The sequence below is a fragment of the Lathyrus oleraceus genome, chromosome 1 (assembly GCF_024323335.1).
Source record: "Lathyrus oleraceus cultivar Zhongwan6 chromosome 1, CAAS_Psat_ZW6_1.0, whole genome shotgun sequence".
Lineage (NCBI taxonomy): Eukaryota > Viridiplantae > Streptophyta > Magnoliopsida > Fabales > Fabaceae > Lathyrus > Lathyrus oleraceus.
Window position 1 is genome coordinate 377,145,075 of NC_066579.1, and position 19,142 is coordinate 377,164,216.

Here is a 19,142-nt window from a genome sequence, read left to right on the forward strand (position 1 = left end):
AGGTGTCAATTAAGTGATACAAATTTGATCTTTTGAAACTACAAAAGATAAAAATACCCCCCTAAAAGACAATGATAAAAATACTATTTGTAATTAAAAAATTAATCAAACAAGCATGGAGTGTTAGGTCGGTAGTAAAGACATAATCTTTTAATTAATAAAGATTCCTCTTTTCTTTTGTTTTTTTATTAAATCAATTGAAATTCTTCTTACAGTTGACTTGCTTTTGAAACAAGTTTTCCTTGGCATTCATTATTTTATGCCTTAAAGATGCTGTACAATTTTTCCACACTATACCTTCTCCCCTCCTTCATTTATCACAATCACCTTTTTATCTATGTTTCTTGTTTCTCCTTTTAGCTCTGGGGTGTATATATATAACTTCAACCACTACAACATCTGTTTCTATCTTTCCCCTTCACTGTCCTGTTTCCATTTGAATCTCAATATACTCCTGTATCTTTGGTTTGGTTTCCCACAAAATTATCTGAGTAATTTCTCTTTACATTTTCTTTACTAATTATTAATTTTCTTTTTTAAATGTTTCTCTTAGAAGTGAAAACTTCATGCTGTTGACTGCTGACTCAACATGTTTTTTTGTTATATATTTGTGCAGGTAAGTGAAGAGCAAATTAAAGTTCTCTTACGTCTATTTCCTGGTATGGTGCTTTAACATTTTCCATATAGTAATTATTATTCTATAATATTATATTTATGTGAATCACAGTCTATTTTGATGATTCATTTGAAAAAATATATATACCATAGAAAACAGTTCAATTATTGATATTTTATACTAATGATTGATTTGTAAAATTATTATTTCCCTCGTTTTCTCTGTTTTGCCATAAAACTCTTTCTCTCTGCTTTGTCTAATTTAAGCTACTAATCACTACTTAATGACATAAAACTTTTTATTAAAAAACATTAGAGTGCAAAACCTACGTGTCTCTTAAAAGTTTTTTTTTTTTTATAATTCAAGTATTTGGGATAATCGGTTTCAGCAAGACAAAAATCATTTATTAGTTGAAGAAATAGGGTAAGTATCGTTAGTGTAATTGGTTAACGTAATCACGTGACCGGTTACCACTGAAAGAGAATTATTTTTGTATCAGTTATAATCGGTTACAGATTTAGTATAATCGATTATAGATACGCATTTTTAGTTTTATCAGTTATTTGCTTATGTGACATGTATCTCAATCATTGTGTAATGTTTGTATAAATGGCTCGGAGACATTCTCATCAATGTTAATGCAAAATATTCTCACCCTCAATTCCTTATCACTCAATTTCTCTTTCTTTCTCCACACTATAATTTTCTCCAGTATTCACCAATCTCGTAGTTCAAAATTCTAACATTTGGCATCTCAAACCTAATTCTGATCCATAAACACCTAGTGTGCAACATGAGTTTTGTCTCCAAAGAAAGAATCCATGCAAACCTACTAAGCCTTGATACAAAGAATCATGACAAATGGTGCTAACAAATGAAAATGTTGTTTGGCTACTAGGATGTTCTTGAAGGCATTGTTTTTGATCCATCAAAGTGTGCATGATGACAACTTTGACAAAGTTGAGATTGTGAATCGTCAAAGCAAGCGTGAGAAATCTTAGAGAAGACATACAAAGGGAATGACAAGGCGAAAGTGGTGAGGTTACAAAATCACAAGCGTCAACTTGAATTGATTAAAATGGAAGAAAAGGAGACAATCAACGATTTCACAACAATAATCACTCGATTAGAGAATCAAGTTAAGGCATGTGGAGAAACACTCACAAAGCAGTATGTTGTCGCGAAAATCTTGGGTTCTTTAACGCCAAGATTTGACGATGTGGTTGTAGCAATTGAGGAATCGAAGGACCTTGCGACAATGAGTAAAGAGGAGATGAAAAACTCTCTTGAGGCTCATGAGAAAAGGATGGAGGAAGGAATTAATGATAAGGCAAGGGCGAAGATCGCTTTGCAAGCTCATTATAACGAGATGGACAAGAGGTCGAAAGGAAAAAGGCCAATGAAGAGTAAAGGGAATTTTTCAGAATTTTGGTGGAAGACAGTCCCAAAGTTCCAAGAATTCGACATGTCAAAGGGGTGAGAGCAGCTGCAACAAAAATGGTGGGCAGGGAAACTTTAGAGGTGAAAAGAAGAGGTTTGAAAAAAGCAAAGAGCAATGCTTTAAGTCTCAAAGGTTCGATCATTTTGCGAGAGAGTGCAATGAGAACAAGAAGGAACCTCGGGAAGATGAAGCGAAAGTTGCAAGACAATATTTTGATGAGGATACTACACTATTAGTCATGATCATAGAAGACGAATGCAACAACAACAGGCTACGGGACAACAACACTAACAATTCTGGGAATACTACAAAAACAGGCTGTAACCGGTTACATGAAAGCGTTAACCGGTTACACGCAGAAGAAAATGTCATGGTGATAGTGAGAGAAGGATTCTAGTGCAGTAAAGAATGGTATTTGGAGTATGAATGTTCTACTCATATGATAGGGAATAATGATTGGTTTTTAAAAATTAATCGTACGATGGAGAACAAAGTCAAATTTGCGGATGACACCACTCTAGCGGCTGATGGGATCGATGATGTTTTGATCATGAGAAGGGATGGTGGACACTCATTGATCAAAGATATATTGTACACTCTAGGAATCAAATGTAACCTTCTAAGTATTGGTCAGTTGCATGAGAAGGGTTACAAGATTCACATGGAAAATAAGGGGTTACGCGTTATAGATGAAAATAAGGTTTTGGTTCTTAAAGCTCTTATGTCTGCCAATAGAACCTTTAAGGTTGAACTGAAGGTTATGGAGCATAGATGTCTTGTTACAACGATGACTCGAGAAAAATGGATAAGGAACTATCGTCTTGGGCATATCAATTTCCAAGATCCTAAAGACTTGCAAAAGAACAGGATGATAACGGGATTTCCATTGATCAACATACCAGTTAAAATTTGTGTAGAATGTGTGCAAGAAAAACAACATAAGGGTAAATCCAGTAAGGATATAGGTTGTAGAACCAAGAATCACCTTGAGGTGGCATATTCAGATGTGTGTAGGACCGATGCAAGTAGATTCCATTGGTGGCAATAAGTATTTTGTCACATTCATCGACAATCATAGTAGAAATCCATGGATATACCTAATCAAGAGAAAGGATCAGGTATTTTAAGTGTTTAAGAAGTTCAAGTCCATGGTTGAGAGGCAAAGCGGTCTTTAGCTCAAAGTGCTTAAAACGGATGGTGGAGACGAATATATCTCAAAAGACTTTGTGAGGTTTTGTGATCAAGAAGGGATAACACATGAGGTTGTAACACCTTATACCCTGCAGAAAAATGGTGTTTCTGAAAGGAAGAATCGATCGATCATGAACATGGTAAGAATCATGTTAAAGAGGAAGAACTTGCCGAAAGAGTTATGGGGAGAAGCGGTTTCCACAACTTCCTATTTGTTGAATAAGTATCCAACAAAGAAGCTCGAGAGGGTAACACCAGAGGAAACACGTTCGAGTTCAAACCAAATCAAAATCATTTGAGAGTTTTTGGTTACGTGGCGTATCAACATGTTCCAAGGCAGTTAGAAAGAAGTTGGATGATAGGGGATAAATGATGATACTTGTACGGTATCACTCTACTGGTAATTATAAGTTGTTTGATGAAGTAAACACGAGGGTTGTGATTAGCAGAGACGTCATTGTCGACGAAATCAAGGAGCTGCTACAACGTGTAATTAGTTATGTAAACATTGTAACCACTTACAACTTTGAAAATTCGGCTTCTGCAGATACTGGAAGTGCAGAAATGCTCGTTGTCGAAGCTCGAACTGAAGAGAATGTGATAAGATTAACACGACAAAGATGTTGGACTAAAATACTCCGAGATCGTGAGTTGTTCCGAGACAACAAAGTCAATGATGATGGTGAGTTCATCCATTTTTCACTTATGGCCGAATCAGAACCTATTAAAATGGAAGAGACTTTAAGTGATCCAAAATAGATTTGTGCTATGAAAGAGGAACTGAAATCTATTGAGAAAACAATACTTGGGAGTTATTTGATCTACCGGACAGGAAAAAGCCAATTGGTGTGAGATGTGTGTTCAAATTGAAGGAAAATCCCAAGGGTGAAATAGTGAAGCATAAGACTCGATTAGTTGCAAAGGGATTCTTGCAAAGAGAAGACATAGATTTTGAATAGGAATTCACACCGCTTGCTAGGATTGAAACTATTAAGCTAGTTGTTAGTATTGAAAATAAAAACAATTGGCCCATTACAAATTTTAGGAACATGAAGAAAAATACCTAAATGTAACATGGGATTTGGCATAAATTTGGACTTGAACTTAGACTTACCAATATAATTATCTACCATGCTATGTCCATTACCAACTATTACTTTGTTAGGGCCTGGACATGGCATTTTATTTTGTAAATTAGAATCACCAGAGGTGATATGATATGAGGCACCTAAATCTGCAAACCAAGTTTGGGATTCAAGGTCTTGATGCACCTACATATGATCTTGATGAGCAAGGCACATGTTTGCTTATGCAGATGATGCAATCTGATTCTTTTGACTATCTTGAGCATTGAATGAGTTATTTGTTGAAGGCCCTTGTGTTTGAGGTTATTTTTATTTTTTGAAAGATTAAAGTACTTATCATACCCATTCCATCAATCTATCACTAAATGTCCATACTTGTTGCAAAGTTGGCATGTTGGTCTATTACCTATAATATACACCTGTCTCCCACGACCTGTACCACACGTTGAAGTACCTCTGCCACAAAATGACTGATAGGCGCCAAAAACATTACCATTTCTACCCGAGTATGAGTTGATCATAACTTGAGAAACATTGGCAATTGCATTAAGAGATGCAAGCTCTTGCTTATACTTATCAAGTTGTGATTCCTGAACATACAAGAGGGCGTCCACATCATAGATGTCATTTGGTTTGCCTTTTCTATAAATCATCATGATAAATGGATTGACTTCGTCAAGAGAATGGTATCAGTATGATCTCTTTCATAGATTGGATCTCCAAATGCTAGGAGTGAGTCATATATGTCTTGTATTCGAAGGAAATACTTTGATATTAAGCATTTTCTTTCTTTCTTTTCTTGAGTTCAGACTTTAGTTTATGCACACGAGCCTTCGTTTGAGAATTGAAATGCATATGCACTCTGTCCGAAACCTCATATGCACCTTTGCAAGAACGCACCTGTGGTAGCACAACTTCAAAGATCGTGGAAAGTAGCCATGTAAACAAAGCTTAATCTTGAAGAATCCAATCTTCATAGTTTTTTTGAAGATTTAAGTCTAAATTAGCTAATAAACAAATTTAATATATTTGTTTGACGGCATATTTAGTCATAATTATATTAGTCTCTAGAATTTTTTTTTGTCATTTATTGTGATCCTTTTAGTTTTTGAGATATTAGTTATATTCGATTTATAAAAAATCTTTTATCAAATCTTCAATTTATTTTCAGCATGAACTTAATCTTTTTGAAGCTATAATGTCAAGTTGTTATCACTAATCTGAAATCTCATAGACTAAAGAGAAACATACATCATTGTAGGTGATACAATATTTTTAAGAAAATGGATACGACCATGACCATGGTGGAAAGACGATCCATTTCAGAGCCACCATACTTCGATGGTAAAAATTGCACAGAGTGGAAGGAGCGTATGAAGACATTCATACAATCTTTCGACTTCAAACTTTGGCTTGTGATCAAGAATGGACCAAAAGTTCCGAAGAAAACAATAAATGGTGAAGAAATAGAGAAATCTGAAGATGAGTTTAATGATGAAGACATGAAAATAATGGAACAAGAAGCAAAAGCCAAACATATTTTATCTTGTGCCTTAAACCCGGATGATCTTAAAAGAGTTTCAAGTTGCAATACAGCAAAGAAAATGTGGGATGAGCTGGACAAGTTAAGTGTTTCATATATTCATTTTGTTACCTATCAATAATAGAATAATTGCTATGATAATATTCTCTCGAATTAAAACTTGAAAAATATATATTCTGATAGGGAAGTGACAACACCTGAAGTCAATTCTAAAGCACCGATATTGTCAAGAGTAAAAACGGCTGCATCAGCACTATTCAACACTCCTAACCTCGAGTTCTTGCAAGAAACAAGTATATATTAAATTCATCACTTGTGTCTTATTAAATTCTTACATTATATTGATATTATTTCGATTTCTTAATTCACATTATTATTTTGTTTTAGGTGATGATACAAAGAAAAAGTTTCTCAACCTTTGTGTTCCCATTCACAAGCTTGCTTTAGAAGGAAACTGGCTAGGAGCCAAGCGCATCATAGACAAAGAAGATAAGCTAAAAAATGCTGCTATAACATATGGGTGGCCTACACTGCTGCATATTGCAGCAGGTGCAAACCACGTCGAATTTGTGAAGCAGTTGTTAAAAAAGTTGGATGATACAAATGACTTGAAATTGCAAGATATCAACGGCAACACCGCTTTCTCTTTTGCTGCTGCAGCGGGAAACATAGAAATTGTTGACTTAATGCTGGAAAAAAACGATCAGTTACCAACAGTTAGAGGTGGAAATGGATATACTCCTATTCAGTATTCTGCTTTGCAGGGAAGATACAAAATGACATGGCACTTATATCATAAAACCATACATTGTTTTGAAGATAAAGATTGGAACTTATTGTTCTTTGCTTGTATCTACACTGGCATCTATGGTAAGTATTCTGATTCCATAGAGCATTTCTAACCTAATCAATTGTGAAAATATTGATCATAAATTTTTTTAATTTCAGACTTAGCTTTGAAAATGGCAAGACATAAGAATGAGCTGGCTTTTGCACGCGATGCGAATAAAGAGACTGCTTTGCATTTCTTGGCTCAAAATGAAATCTCTTTGGATTCTTGTTGTCGTGGTCCAGAACATGATGATAATCCCGTCATGATCAATCCTGGTAAATAAGTACACTCTCTTTTGATTTTATCAAAAATTCTTTTATGAATTTTGTAATTGTAAAGTAACAAAGTTTCTTATTACAGACATGAAAAACCTTGTGGTTTTCCAACTGGTAAAATTTCTTTGGACCACGATTCTTGATAAATACTACTATTCGGATGCAGAGTTAAGAAAAATCAGAAACGAACCGTCTCAACTAATATTTGATGCTGCAAAAGTTGGAAATTTTGGATTCTTATCTGAGCTTATTAGTGGTTATCCTAGCTTGATATGGGATGTGGATAGCAAAAGGCGAACTATATTACACATCGCTGTAATGCATCGCCACGCTAGTATCTTCAACCTTGTCCATAAAATAGGGCATATAAAGGGTGTCATAGTGACATATGAAGATGAAGAAGGAAACACTTTATTGCATTTGGCTGCAAAGTTAGCACCAAGAAATCAACTTGAGTTGGTTTCTGGAGCAGCTTTTCAAATGTGCCTCGAGTTATTATGGTTCGAGGTACAATTTATTTTAATTTTTCATGTAACATTATTTTTACATATATGTTTTACTATACTTTCATATATGCTAGAAAGTAAAGAAGATAATGCTGCCGGCGCAAATAAAGTTGAGAAACTCTGAAGGCGACACTGCGCAAGAACTATTCTCAAAGGAGCATGAAAAACTAAGGGAAAACGCGGAGTCGTGGATGAAAAAAACAGCTGAGTCTTGTATGCTAATTTCAACTGTCATTGCTACCGGAGTTTTCACCGCTGCACTTAGTTTACCGGGCGGAACAAATGATGACACAGGGAAACCAAACTATTTAGCCAAAACATCATTCTTGGTGTTTGCAGTATCAGATGCATCGGCACTCATCTCTTCTTCAACTGCAATATTGATCTTCTTGTCTATTCTGGTCTCGCGCTATGGAGAGTGTGATTTTTATAAATCACTCCCTTTAAAGCTAATATTTGGATTGATCGCGTTGTTCATCTCCATAACAAGCATGATGGTAGCATTTAGCAGTGCCTTCTTCATTATATACTACCATGGTTCAAAGTGGGTTCCTAGTTCCATTGCATTACTTTCTTTCCTCCCAATACTTTTGTACATAGGTTTGCAATTTTCTTTGTTTTCTGATATTATTTACTCAACTTACTACTGGAGGATGTTATCTAAGCCAGGTAAAAACATGATTTATGTACTTGAGAAGTAGAGGACTATTATTGTAAGAAAAATGCTTACTGTGCAAAGATAAGTTCTCTCTCCTATAAATCATAAGTAACAAATAGCACTAGTGTTATTCTAATATGTTATTTGATTTTTTTTCCTAGAAGTTGTTGATGTAAGGTAACACTGAAATTGTTGCCTTTCTAGAATCCTGTATGTTTGATAAATCATGTCACAATAATATCCTGAGTGCAGTAGATTATATCACTAAAAAAGCATCAATTAGAAAACTAATTAGTGGTTTCTTAGACACTAAAAAATGCACTATCTCAGCTATAAAAATACAGATTATTACCGAGTCATAGTACTCTCTGATATTAATTATATAACACTCTAAAATCCAAACTCTTAATTTAAAAGAGACCAACGAATAAATTTTAAAAAATATCACTTTTAGAGTGTTATACATACCTCTCAACCAAACAATCATTTCAATTTATAAAATGTCGCAGCAGAATTAGAACATTTAACCAATCAACAAATCTTATAATTTCAAAAGGAGTTCAACTTTAACATAACTTAAAGGTATAATTAAAACAACTTGTAAAGATAGACATAATCAATTTGGTCCCAATGTTACACTATCCGAACATTACTGACGTAATCTAGACAAATGCAGAATTAAATGAGAACGGAGATAGCCATCTCAAACCATCCTCCAACATGCATGACACTAAGGCTCCTCTACATGAGTATTTGCAATTAACGACATAAATAGCCACACAACAACAATCAGGGGTGAGAATGTATTTAACATATTTTAGCAGTGTATAACACAATAAGGATAGATACATAAAATAATTCATAATATGGGCATAAATAGCCGCAACCTCTAAATTATTTTATGTATGGGCACAATTTTATTTGACAGATAGAAATTTGTTTCTCGAGCCACAACCTCTAAATTACGTCTTTATAGGCATATTTGAGGTTACTAACTATTTTATTCACTACATACAATAAATTGAGACCACCTTTTGAGATCACAATGTTATTCATAGATGCATATTTATAATTTTTATAGAAAATCAAAATTCTGTTCAATTTTGAATGTTAGAGAATGTGTCTTATAAGAAAGTAAGTGTCTTATTGTATTCGAGGATATGTTAAGTCTTCTCTTCCATGTTAGACGTTGTGTCTTATGTTTGTGAATACGTGCAAATATTAGAAAAAACAAAGAGTACAAGAAACACAAGGAGGTAACAAATTGGCACAAGTGCAAGAAAAGTCCAGAAAAGAAAAACAAGTATAAGAAATAAAATGATAATAATGAAAACACAAAGAATTATGCTAGATTATATGCAAACTAACCACCATGATGGGAACAACATCTTTCAAGAAAGGTTTATGCTATAATAAAGCATGCGTGACACTATGATCATGACGTTTTATTCAAGTTATTTTATTAAATGTCGAGTCGAGGATTAGGGTTTTCCTTGTCTCATCTCCCTTTGTTCCGACTGGTTCTGGGATGGCAACACGAGTCTTCCTTGAAGTAACTTTTGGATAGTATTTTTGCAGGAAGAAGGTTGTAAAGGCTTTCTTCGAGGTGTTGAAGTCTCACTTCAAGAGCATGTGAGTTTTGTGGTTGAACGATGTTAAACATGTTGTCTCAACAATATATGAGGAAGAAAAGTGAAATGAAATTGAATCTGAAACATATTACCTCAGTTTGGCGCCTTTTCTTTCTCTCTTTTTATATATAGAGGAAAATAACTAACTTGCTATTGGTTAGAAGTGAAATACGGAGAGCCGTTGCATACATTTGTAGTTAAAATATTTTGTGATCATTAAGATGATAATGTTCGTGTGCTGAGAAGATTCATAGTGGTTGGATGGGATCGATGTGGTCAGACCAGGACAATGGGATTAGAATCAATCTTTTTTTCCACTATATATGCATTCATGTCAACGTAATCCTCTTGCATTAGTTTCAGATCACAAAGACCAATTTGATCAATGAAGTGTCTTTATCCGACCCTACTATGATAGGAGGATTAAAATCTTGGATGGGGCCTGATAGTATTGGGCGAAATCTTGATACTCATAAAAAAGCTCACGATACTTCGAGCGAGCTCTTGATACTTAGAGAGAGTCATTAATACTTTGACGGACTCTTGATATTCTTAGGAAAACTCATGATACTTTGGGGAAAAACTCTGCCTTTCCCCTTAATTTGTCTCTTCAGTATGCTATTTACGTCCCTCTGTTTAAAATAGAATTAAAGGTACATAATTCTCTAAACATGATGTGCATATGGGTGAAGTGTATATGTTGAAAATCAATGAATGTATAAGTCTGTATATAAGTATAAGTTAACTTGAGTGTCATGTTAGATCGATGAATAATTTTTGTTCCAAGAGACCGTAAGTAACCAGATTTATTAAGGTTTTTATGAAATACCTTAATTTCACTAATAAAATTATATTTTCAAAATCTAATTTGACGATGTTAGAAGAGTGTTTTAGGTGACTTTGAAATATGATTCTAATTTCATTCAGATGGAACATTTACATGAAATAAAAACGCAGTTGATATGATTTTTATCTCTTTTATATTCTTTCTTTTTTAATCTTTCGATTCAAATGTATTTTCATTTATGTTTTTTTTGTATGGCCACAATTTGATTGGACATATGAAAATTTGTTTTGTTGAATAAACTTTAATGTTATAGTTAATGGATTTTATTAATAAGTTAATGGAGAGATTAAGAGTCTGTTGTAGTTGGAAGGTCAAGAGATAGTTGTCAAATTAATAGTATTTACTAATTATTATGTTTCCTAGAATAGTTGAAGTTTCTGAGTCTGTATAAAGACCAAGAATGTACTCTAATGAAAATACAGAAGTTACAAAAAAAAACTCGCTTTCTTCTGTCAAATTTGTATCAGAGCTAATGGCAAACATGATGAATCAAATGCTGTTGCCACGGCTAACGAAGTTAAATTACGAAAACTGGAGTATCCAAATGAAAGCTCTTCTCGGATCTCTAGACGCGTGGGAGGTGACCAAAGATGGGTTTGAAGAACCAACAGATATTGTGGGATATACGACAGCTCAAAACAAGGCGTTGAAAGAGACGCGATCGAAGGATAAAACGGCATTATACATGATGTTTAGGGTTGTTGATGAATCCGGCTTCGAAAAGATTGCCGGTTCGACTACGTCGAAAAAAACGTGGGACACGCTAGAGAAAGTGTTCAAAGGAGCAGATCAAGTAAAGCAAGTTCGACTCCAAATTCTTCTTGGCGAATTGGAGAGGATGCAAATGAAGGAGTCAGAAAATGTATCTGACTACATCACGCGTGTACAAAAGGTGGTGAACCAACTCACAAGAAATGGCGAAACAGTAACTGATGCACGAGTTGTTGAAAAAAATCTTGAGATCTTTAACAGATAAATTTGAGAATATTGTGTGCGCAATAGAAGAGTCGAAGGACCTTTCGAAGCTCTCAGTCGAAGAGCTCGTTGGTTCCCTCGAAGCACACGAACAACGTAAGATGAAAAAGAAGGAAGAAGGAGTAGAGGACGCAAATCAAACCAAGGAGCAAATCAAAGACGAAAATGTACTCTTTTCTCAAAATTTTCGAGGAAGAGGACGTGGTCGTGGAGGACGTGACAATGGTCGAAGTGGTAGAGGCAGCAACTTCGAGAGAGGACAGTCGAGCCAGCAAAATTGGCGTGGCAGAGGACGTGGTCAAAGAGGTGGTAGGTCGAACCATTCCAGCTTTGAATGCTACAAGTGTGGCAAGTATGGTCATTATGCGAAGGATTGCAACTCATTCAAATGCTATAACTGTGATAAAGTGGGACATCTTGCAAAAGATTGTCGAATCGAAAAGAAGGTAGAAGAAACAACCAATCTAACTTTGGAAGCTGAAGCAAATGAAGGTTTTTTCTTGATGGCTCAAAATGAGATCAACACAAATGACAATGTTTGGTATCTTGACTCAGGAGCAAGTAACCATATGTGTGGTCACAAACACTTGTTTAAAGAAATGAGAAAGATTGAAGATGGCAATGTGTCTTTCGGAGATGCATCGAAAGTGAAGGTCGAAGGCAAGGGGACGATCCGTTACTTGCAGAAGGATGGGTTGATTGGATTAATTCAAGATGTTTATTATGTACCAAATCTTAATACCAACATCTTGAGTTTGGGACAACTTACAGAAAAAGGTTATTCGATACTTATGAAAGAACGGATACTGCATTTGAAGGACAAGCTGGGACATCTGATTGCTCGTGTCGAAATGGAGAGAAATCGAATGTACAAACTGAATCTGATAAACGTTCGAGAAAAATGTTTACAAGTAAGTGTCGAAGACAAAGCGTCACTATGGCATCTACGCTTTGGTCATCTACATCATGCTGGTTTAAAAAGGTTGGCGAAAAAGAACATGGTGCATGGACTACCAGATATGGATTATGAAGGAAAGTTCTGTGAAGAATATGTGCTTAGCAAACAAACAAGAACTTCATTTCAAAAGAAGGCAGAATATCAAGCTAAGCATATCCTTGAATTGATTCACACCGACATATGTGGGCCAATCACGCCAGAATCTTTCAGTAGCAAAAGATACTTTATTTCCTTTAACGACGATTACTCACGGAAGACATGGGTTTATTTCTTGAAAGAAAAGTCTGAAGCATTCGAGGTGTTCAAAAGGTTCAAAGTAATGGTGGAGAAGGAAACCGACAGACACATTAAAGCAGTTCGATCTGATAGAGGTGGTGAATATACTTCGACAACCTTTATGAAGTATTGTGAAGAGCAGGGTATAAGGAGATTTCTAACTGCAGCATACTCACCTCAACAAAATGGGGTGGCTGAAAGGAAGAATCGAACAGTCCTTGACATGGTTCGTTCAATGCTTAAAGCAAGAACATGCCAAAGGAATTTTGGGCAGAAGCTGTACAATGTGCCATTTATGTTCAGAATCGATGTCCACATTCGAAGTTAGAAGATCAAACACCACAAGAAGCGTGGAGCGGACAGAAGCCAACAGTTTCTCATCTCAAAGTATTTGGAAGTGTGGCTTATGCACACTTACCAGATCAACGAAGAACGAAGCTTGAAGACAAAAGTCAGAAATACATACTCATTGGGTATGATGAGAAAACAAAAGGGTACAAGCTATTTGATCCCATAAGAAAGAAGGTGATAGTGAGTAGAGACGTTCGAATAAACGAAGCAAGTAAGTGGGACTGGAACAGTTCGACAGAAGCTATCGTCGAAGTTGAAGAATCATCTGTCGCTGTACCACCAAACATTTCAACAAAACTTGAAGATTCTGACAATGAAGATGAACCTCCACAACCCAGAATGCGAAGTTTGCAAGATCTGTATGATTCGACAAGTGAAGTGCACCTTGTATGTCTCTTGGCAGATGCTGAAAACATCAGTTTTGAAGAAGCAGTACGAGACAAGAAGTGGAAAAGTGCCATGGACGAAAAGATGAGGGCGATTATCCACAACAACACTTGGAAGCTAGTTGAATTGCCAAAAGGTAGTCAACCCATTGGTGTAAAGTGGGTATTCAAGAAAAAGATGAACGCTCAAGGAGAAATAGAACGATACAAAGCGAGACTTGTTGCGAAGGGATACAAACAGAAAGCAGGAGTTGATTATGACGAAGTATTTGCACCTGTTGCAAGAATGGAGACAATTCGATTACTCATATCTCAAGCTGCTCAATTCAAATGGCCAATATTTCAAATGGATGTCAAAACAGCTTTTCTGAATGGTGTACTCGAAGAAGAAGTCTATGTTGAACAACCACTCGGGTACATGAAAGCTGGGGAAGAGAAGAAGGTACTGAAATTGAAGAAAGCGCTATATGGGCTGAAGCAAGCACCGTGGGCATGAAACACACGTATCGACACATATTTCAAGGAGAACGGGTTCGAGCAATGTCCGTACGAACATGCCCTCTATGTGAAGAAAAATGGAAGGAATGTATTACTTGTTGCTCTCTATGTCGATGATCTTATTTTTCTGGGCAGTAATGATCAGATGATAGAAGAATTCAAAAGCACAATGACACGTGAATTCGAGATGACAGACTTAGGCCTGATGAGATTCTTTCTTGGTCTAGAGGTTCGACAAGAAGAAACAGGAATCTTCATCTCACAAGAAAAATATGCAAAAGAAATCTTGAAAAGATATAAGATGGAAAGCTGTAATCCGGCTTCGACGCCAATGGAACCAGGAACAAATTTGTCGAAATTTGATGGAGGAGAACGTGTCGAAGCAGGCAAATATCGAAGTTTGGTAGGAAGTCTTCGCTATCTCACATGTACAAGACCAGATATCTCATTAAGTGTAGGCATTGTAAGTTGATTCATGGAGGAGTCAGTTTACACACATTGGAAAGCATTGAAGCGAATTCTGAGGTACATCCAAGGAACAGTGTCACTTGGGATGTTCTACTCGAATTCAGACAAATACAAATTGGTTGGTTACTCTGACAGTGATTGGTGTGGAGACATAGACGATCGGAAAAGCACTTCTGGATATGTGTTCTTCATGGGAAATACTGCATTCACTTGGCTTTCAAAAAAGCAGCCAATAGTAACACTTTCGACATGTGAAGCAGAATATGTAGCAGCATCCTGGTGCGTTTGTCATGCAATATGGCTCAGAAGATTGATGAGTAAAATGGAGCTAGAACAGAAAGGTGCAACAATAATACAAGTTGACAATAGGTCAGCAATTGAGTTAGCAAAGAATCCAGTAAACCATGAAAGGAGCAAACACATTGATGTTCGCTTCCACTTCATTCGAGAACACGTGAAGGAAGGAAATGTCGAATTGAAGCATGTAGCAAATAAGGACCAAGCAGCAGACATTTTCACAAAACCACTATCAAAAGAAATCTTCGACAGAGGCAAGAAATTGATAGACATGACGAATAGAAGAAACATTTAAGTTTATAGAGGAATTTTGTTGAATAAACTTTAATGTTATAGTTAATGGGTTTTATTAATAAATTAATGGAGAGATTAAGAGTCTGTTGTAGTTGGAAGGTCAAAAGATAGTGACCAAATTAATAGTATTTACTAATTATTATGTTTCCTAGAATAGCTGAAGTTTCTGAGTCTGTATAAAGACCAAGAATATACTCTAATGAAAATACAGAAGTTACAAAAAAAAATTCGCTTTCTTCTGTCATGTTTCTCGAGTCACCACCTCTGAATTATATCTTTATAGGCATATTTGAGGTAACTAACTCTTGTATTCTCTATTTCCAATAAATTGAGATCACTTTTTGAGATCACAATATTATTATTCATAGATGCATATTTATAATTTTTATAGAAAATGAGTCTGGTGAGAAAGTAAGTATGTTATTGTATTCGAGGATATGTTTATGTCATCTCTTAAATGTTAGATGTTGTGTCTTATTTTTGTGAATACGAGCAAATATTAAAAGAGACAAAGAGTACAAGAAACACAAGGAGGTAATAAATTGGTACAAATGCAAGAAAAGTTCAGAAAAGAAAAACAAGTATAAGAAATAAACATGATAATAATGAACACCCTAAAAGAACTAGGATAGATTACATGAAAACTAACCACCATCATGGGAACAACATCTTCCAAAATAAATAAATTATAATAACTCTTTCTATGTCTATGATTTTCATACTAACATTGTTTATCTTAATTGTTCCAACTATAAGACATATTTGTAGCACTTGTTGTATGACTTTTTTGAGAACTGGTGTTTTCCGCGGGAGGAGGACGGTTGTAGGCCAAACCATCTTTCGTCTGTTTTGAAATTTGATTTTCCTTAACATTATTGGATTTCTTCTTATTTGAAAGAGGTTCTGATGAGTAACTCATGTTATTTTTTCTTGAACTCATTCTATATGCTAATACAATTTTTTTAAATATTTTCTTTAGGTATATACACATGATTCAGGCATGGCCTTTTATACTGATTAACCACATGGAATTCCTGGAATATGAAATTTCATTGTCATATTTAGTATTTACTAGAAAGTTTTTATACATTTTCAGACAAACTCACATGAATTTATCAGTTTAATTTAAATTTGTTTTATTTTGAAAATCACAGCCAAACATATGCTGAATCGTCGCATGCATGGTGCCCGCAAGAAATATAGTAATATACTACAACAATTCAGTTCCATTTCCTATATATTTTCCGTATAGTCAAGGTTGAAATCCTATCAAGCTAGGTAGTTTCGAGTAACATTTCAGTTTCATATTTTGATATAATATTAAGTTGGGCCTGCGAAATGTTGACAAAAAATAGATGCAAATACAGGTAATCTTCAGTGAAGGATGTTTAGCATACTAATAACTAAAATCTGGTTTCTGAGTTGAACGAGAATGAGAAAGGTGTGAAACGGTGGAGATTCATAACTTATTTACCAAAGACCTGTAATAAATAGTACACGTTTATATATTTTCTCGGGAACAGAGAGAGAGCACGAAGCAATGTTAACACTACCTTCCGCGAGGCCTGGTGTTTATTTACAGGCCTTATGCTCCTAGTAGGAAGGTGGGAAAACTTATGTCCGAGCAACTCAAGTATAAAATAGATGTTCATGTAATAAATTCAACGATTAAGCGCCAGTTTGTTTTAACTTTAAAAAAATGGATTTTTTTTTTAATTTCTGAAAATGGATTTTACAAAAATGTTTTTCAAAATATTATAATTTTTTCTAAAGTTATTTTTTATAAATTAAAAGATTGAATTGTTCGTTGTATAACATAAATATATATTATTGAAGATCAAAATATAGTCAAAATCACAATTTTTTTAAAAAATTGTATCTCAAAAATGATTTTTAGAAAAAGCTATTTGAAATAGCTTCAAAATTAAGTGATTTTTTGAAATTTTGATATCCAAAAAAAGTTTCGATAAAATGATAAGATACCTAAAATAACTTTGTAAAAATAACTATTCAAACAAAATTTTAATTTGAAGCTTTTATGAAAAGTTTCTTTGTAAATTTTTTTTATACTAAAATATATAACACTATAAAAATCATTTTTAAAAAAAGTCAAAATAAACGGGTCCTAAGTAAGATATTTATCGGCACTTAAAACATAGAAAAATGCAAGGCAAGAAAGAAAAAAAAAAGAAACTTCCATAGTTGGAGCAGCGGGTAGAAATGCAGTTTGTGGTGTTGCAGTGTTAAAGAATTTTGCAATTTTTTTTAAATAACCATTATTTTTAAAATTAATTCTAAAATAATAATTTTTAAAATTTTTTTTCTCCAAAATAACCACCTTTAAAAAAAGATGCGCCAGATGAACAGGCGCATCAGTTTTGAATCAAGAGGAGACGCCTTAGGCCTTAACGTCTGCATTGGAAGCTTCTTGAGGAGGCGCCAATGTCCATGACACATGCATTGTGTCTCATGAGGAGGCTTCAATGCCTATGTCGCCTACTTAATGCATGTGGTGTATGCACCAATTCGTCTGGCGCATACACCATTGTATTATTTATTTTTTTAATTTTTTAATTTTGTATTTATTTATGAAAATAATAAAAAATAATGTAATTTTTTTTATTCATGATATAATAAATGTTACATGGGATTGACAAAAATTTAATGACCGGCCCGATCGAAACGTCCCCCTGTTCCACATCCAGGTGCGTTAGTTTGTCTCCGAGGTCTCTCGATTTTCCTGAGCTGTTTGGGGTCTTTGTGTGCTGACCTGATCGAATGATGGCTGGTGTGAAGGTCCGCGGAAGTTCCAACTATATTTGACAGATGTGTCATCATTTGTTCCCAATATCCGAAGGGGCTCTGGCCAACGACGCTTCCGTAATGGAGTTCGGTGCCCATGTCATCGTAGTTAGGTCGATGAGGTTGGGTGGATTGTGGACGGTATAGTTGCCAAAATTGTGACATTGAATCATTTTGGAAACGAAGCAATGGTTCCTGGGGCGTACTATAGTTAAACAATGGTTGTGTATTTTGGTGATTGGATGTTTGAGTGGTCATTGGAGGGGGGCTACGATGAAGTGACACATATGAATCATCTGGGTTATAGACGATTGTGGTTGAAGTGTATAGTTGTTGGTGGGTAGGGTTTGATTCTTGGTTTTGTGGTTGGGTGGGTGACATGAATTGATTGCGACGTTAGGTGTTTGGTTGTTGGGTGGATGACATGAATGGGTTGCGAAGTTGGGTGTATGTGGTAGGTTGATGGTGTGAGGTTGATTGTTGGGTTTGGGTGGTTTGACATTGGTGTTGGACGGGGACTTGTTGTTGGGCGTACGATGACAAAGCTAGTTGGCGTGGATCTATCAAATACCGCGGCTCAGACATAAATTATTGCGTTGCTACCGACCTAAACCATGTCATATATTGTTGAGTTGGTCTTGCACCATGGATGACTGGTTCATTTAAGATGTGTTGTCGTCGATTCCTACATTGATGACACATCGCTTTTGCAAAGTCTCTCTAGTTGGAATAATTCCATTGGACATTAACTCTTTTTTGATGTCAATTTCCCAAACACGTCGGAGGTTCTGGAATCTGTTGTTGCATGATGAACTGCAGTTTTACCCGGTCACTCTGGTGCATTTCCACAGTAGTGAACCGAATAATCTGTTGTTCACATGATGATGAAGACCTAGATATGACCTCCAGATAAACTATAAAATAATACGAAACGATTAGATGATAAATAATTTGATAAGTATTTTTAAATTAAAATTTAGTTGTGTAGGAGTATTACATCGTCTGGTCCAATGTGGTCCAATAGATTGCGATAGACTACTATAGCGTGTTTCAGACACCTATTGTAGTTCATCCCCCTTACTTACCACCTTAGATAAAAAAATTGAAAAATATTATTTACAGTTAATTGTAATATAAAATATAATTAATTAAATGGTAAAGTGTTACACTTACTTTGTCGCAATCTGGTGATGTGTTTTGCTTGAACGGTGG

General features: G+C 35.2%; 1 protein-coding gene across 1 annotated transcript; it reads left to right on the forward strand.

Annotated features, from left to right (window-relative positions):
- The first annotated feature begins 230 nt into the window (after positions 1–230).
- On the forward strand, positions 231–8,285 carry LOC127137739 (uncharacterized). Its single transcript, XM_051064168.1, has 8 exons — positions 231–491; positions 617–659; positions 5,595–5,957; positions 6,060–6,169; positions 6,264–6,746; positions 6,825–6,983; positions 7,069–7,490; positions 7,564–8,285. The coding sequence occupies exons 3-8, from the start codon at positions 5,617–5,619 to the stop codon at positions 8,188–8,190; spliced, it is 2,142 nt and encodes a 713-aa protein (XP_050920125.1). The 5' UTR covers positions 231–491; positions 617–659; positions 5,595–5,616; the 3' UTR covers positions 8,191–8,285.
- The last annotated feature ends 10,857 nt before the right edge of the window (positions 8,286–19,142 follow it).

Excerpts from the sequence above, each read along its gene's own strand:
- LOC127137739 (XM_051064168.1), top strand. The coding sequence starts at position 5,617 with ATGGATACGACCATGACCATGGTGGAAAGACGATCCATTTCAGAGCCA. Across the intron at positions 5,958-6,059 it reads ATGTGGGATGAGCTGGACAA|GGAAGTGACAACACCTGAAG; the intron begins GTTAAGTGTTTC and ends ATATTCTGATAG. Across the intron at positions 6,984-7,068 it reads TCCCGTCATGATCAATCCTG|ACATGAAAAACCTTGTGGTT; the intron begins GTAAATAAGTAC and ends TTCTTATTACAG.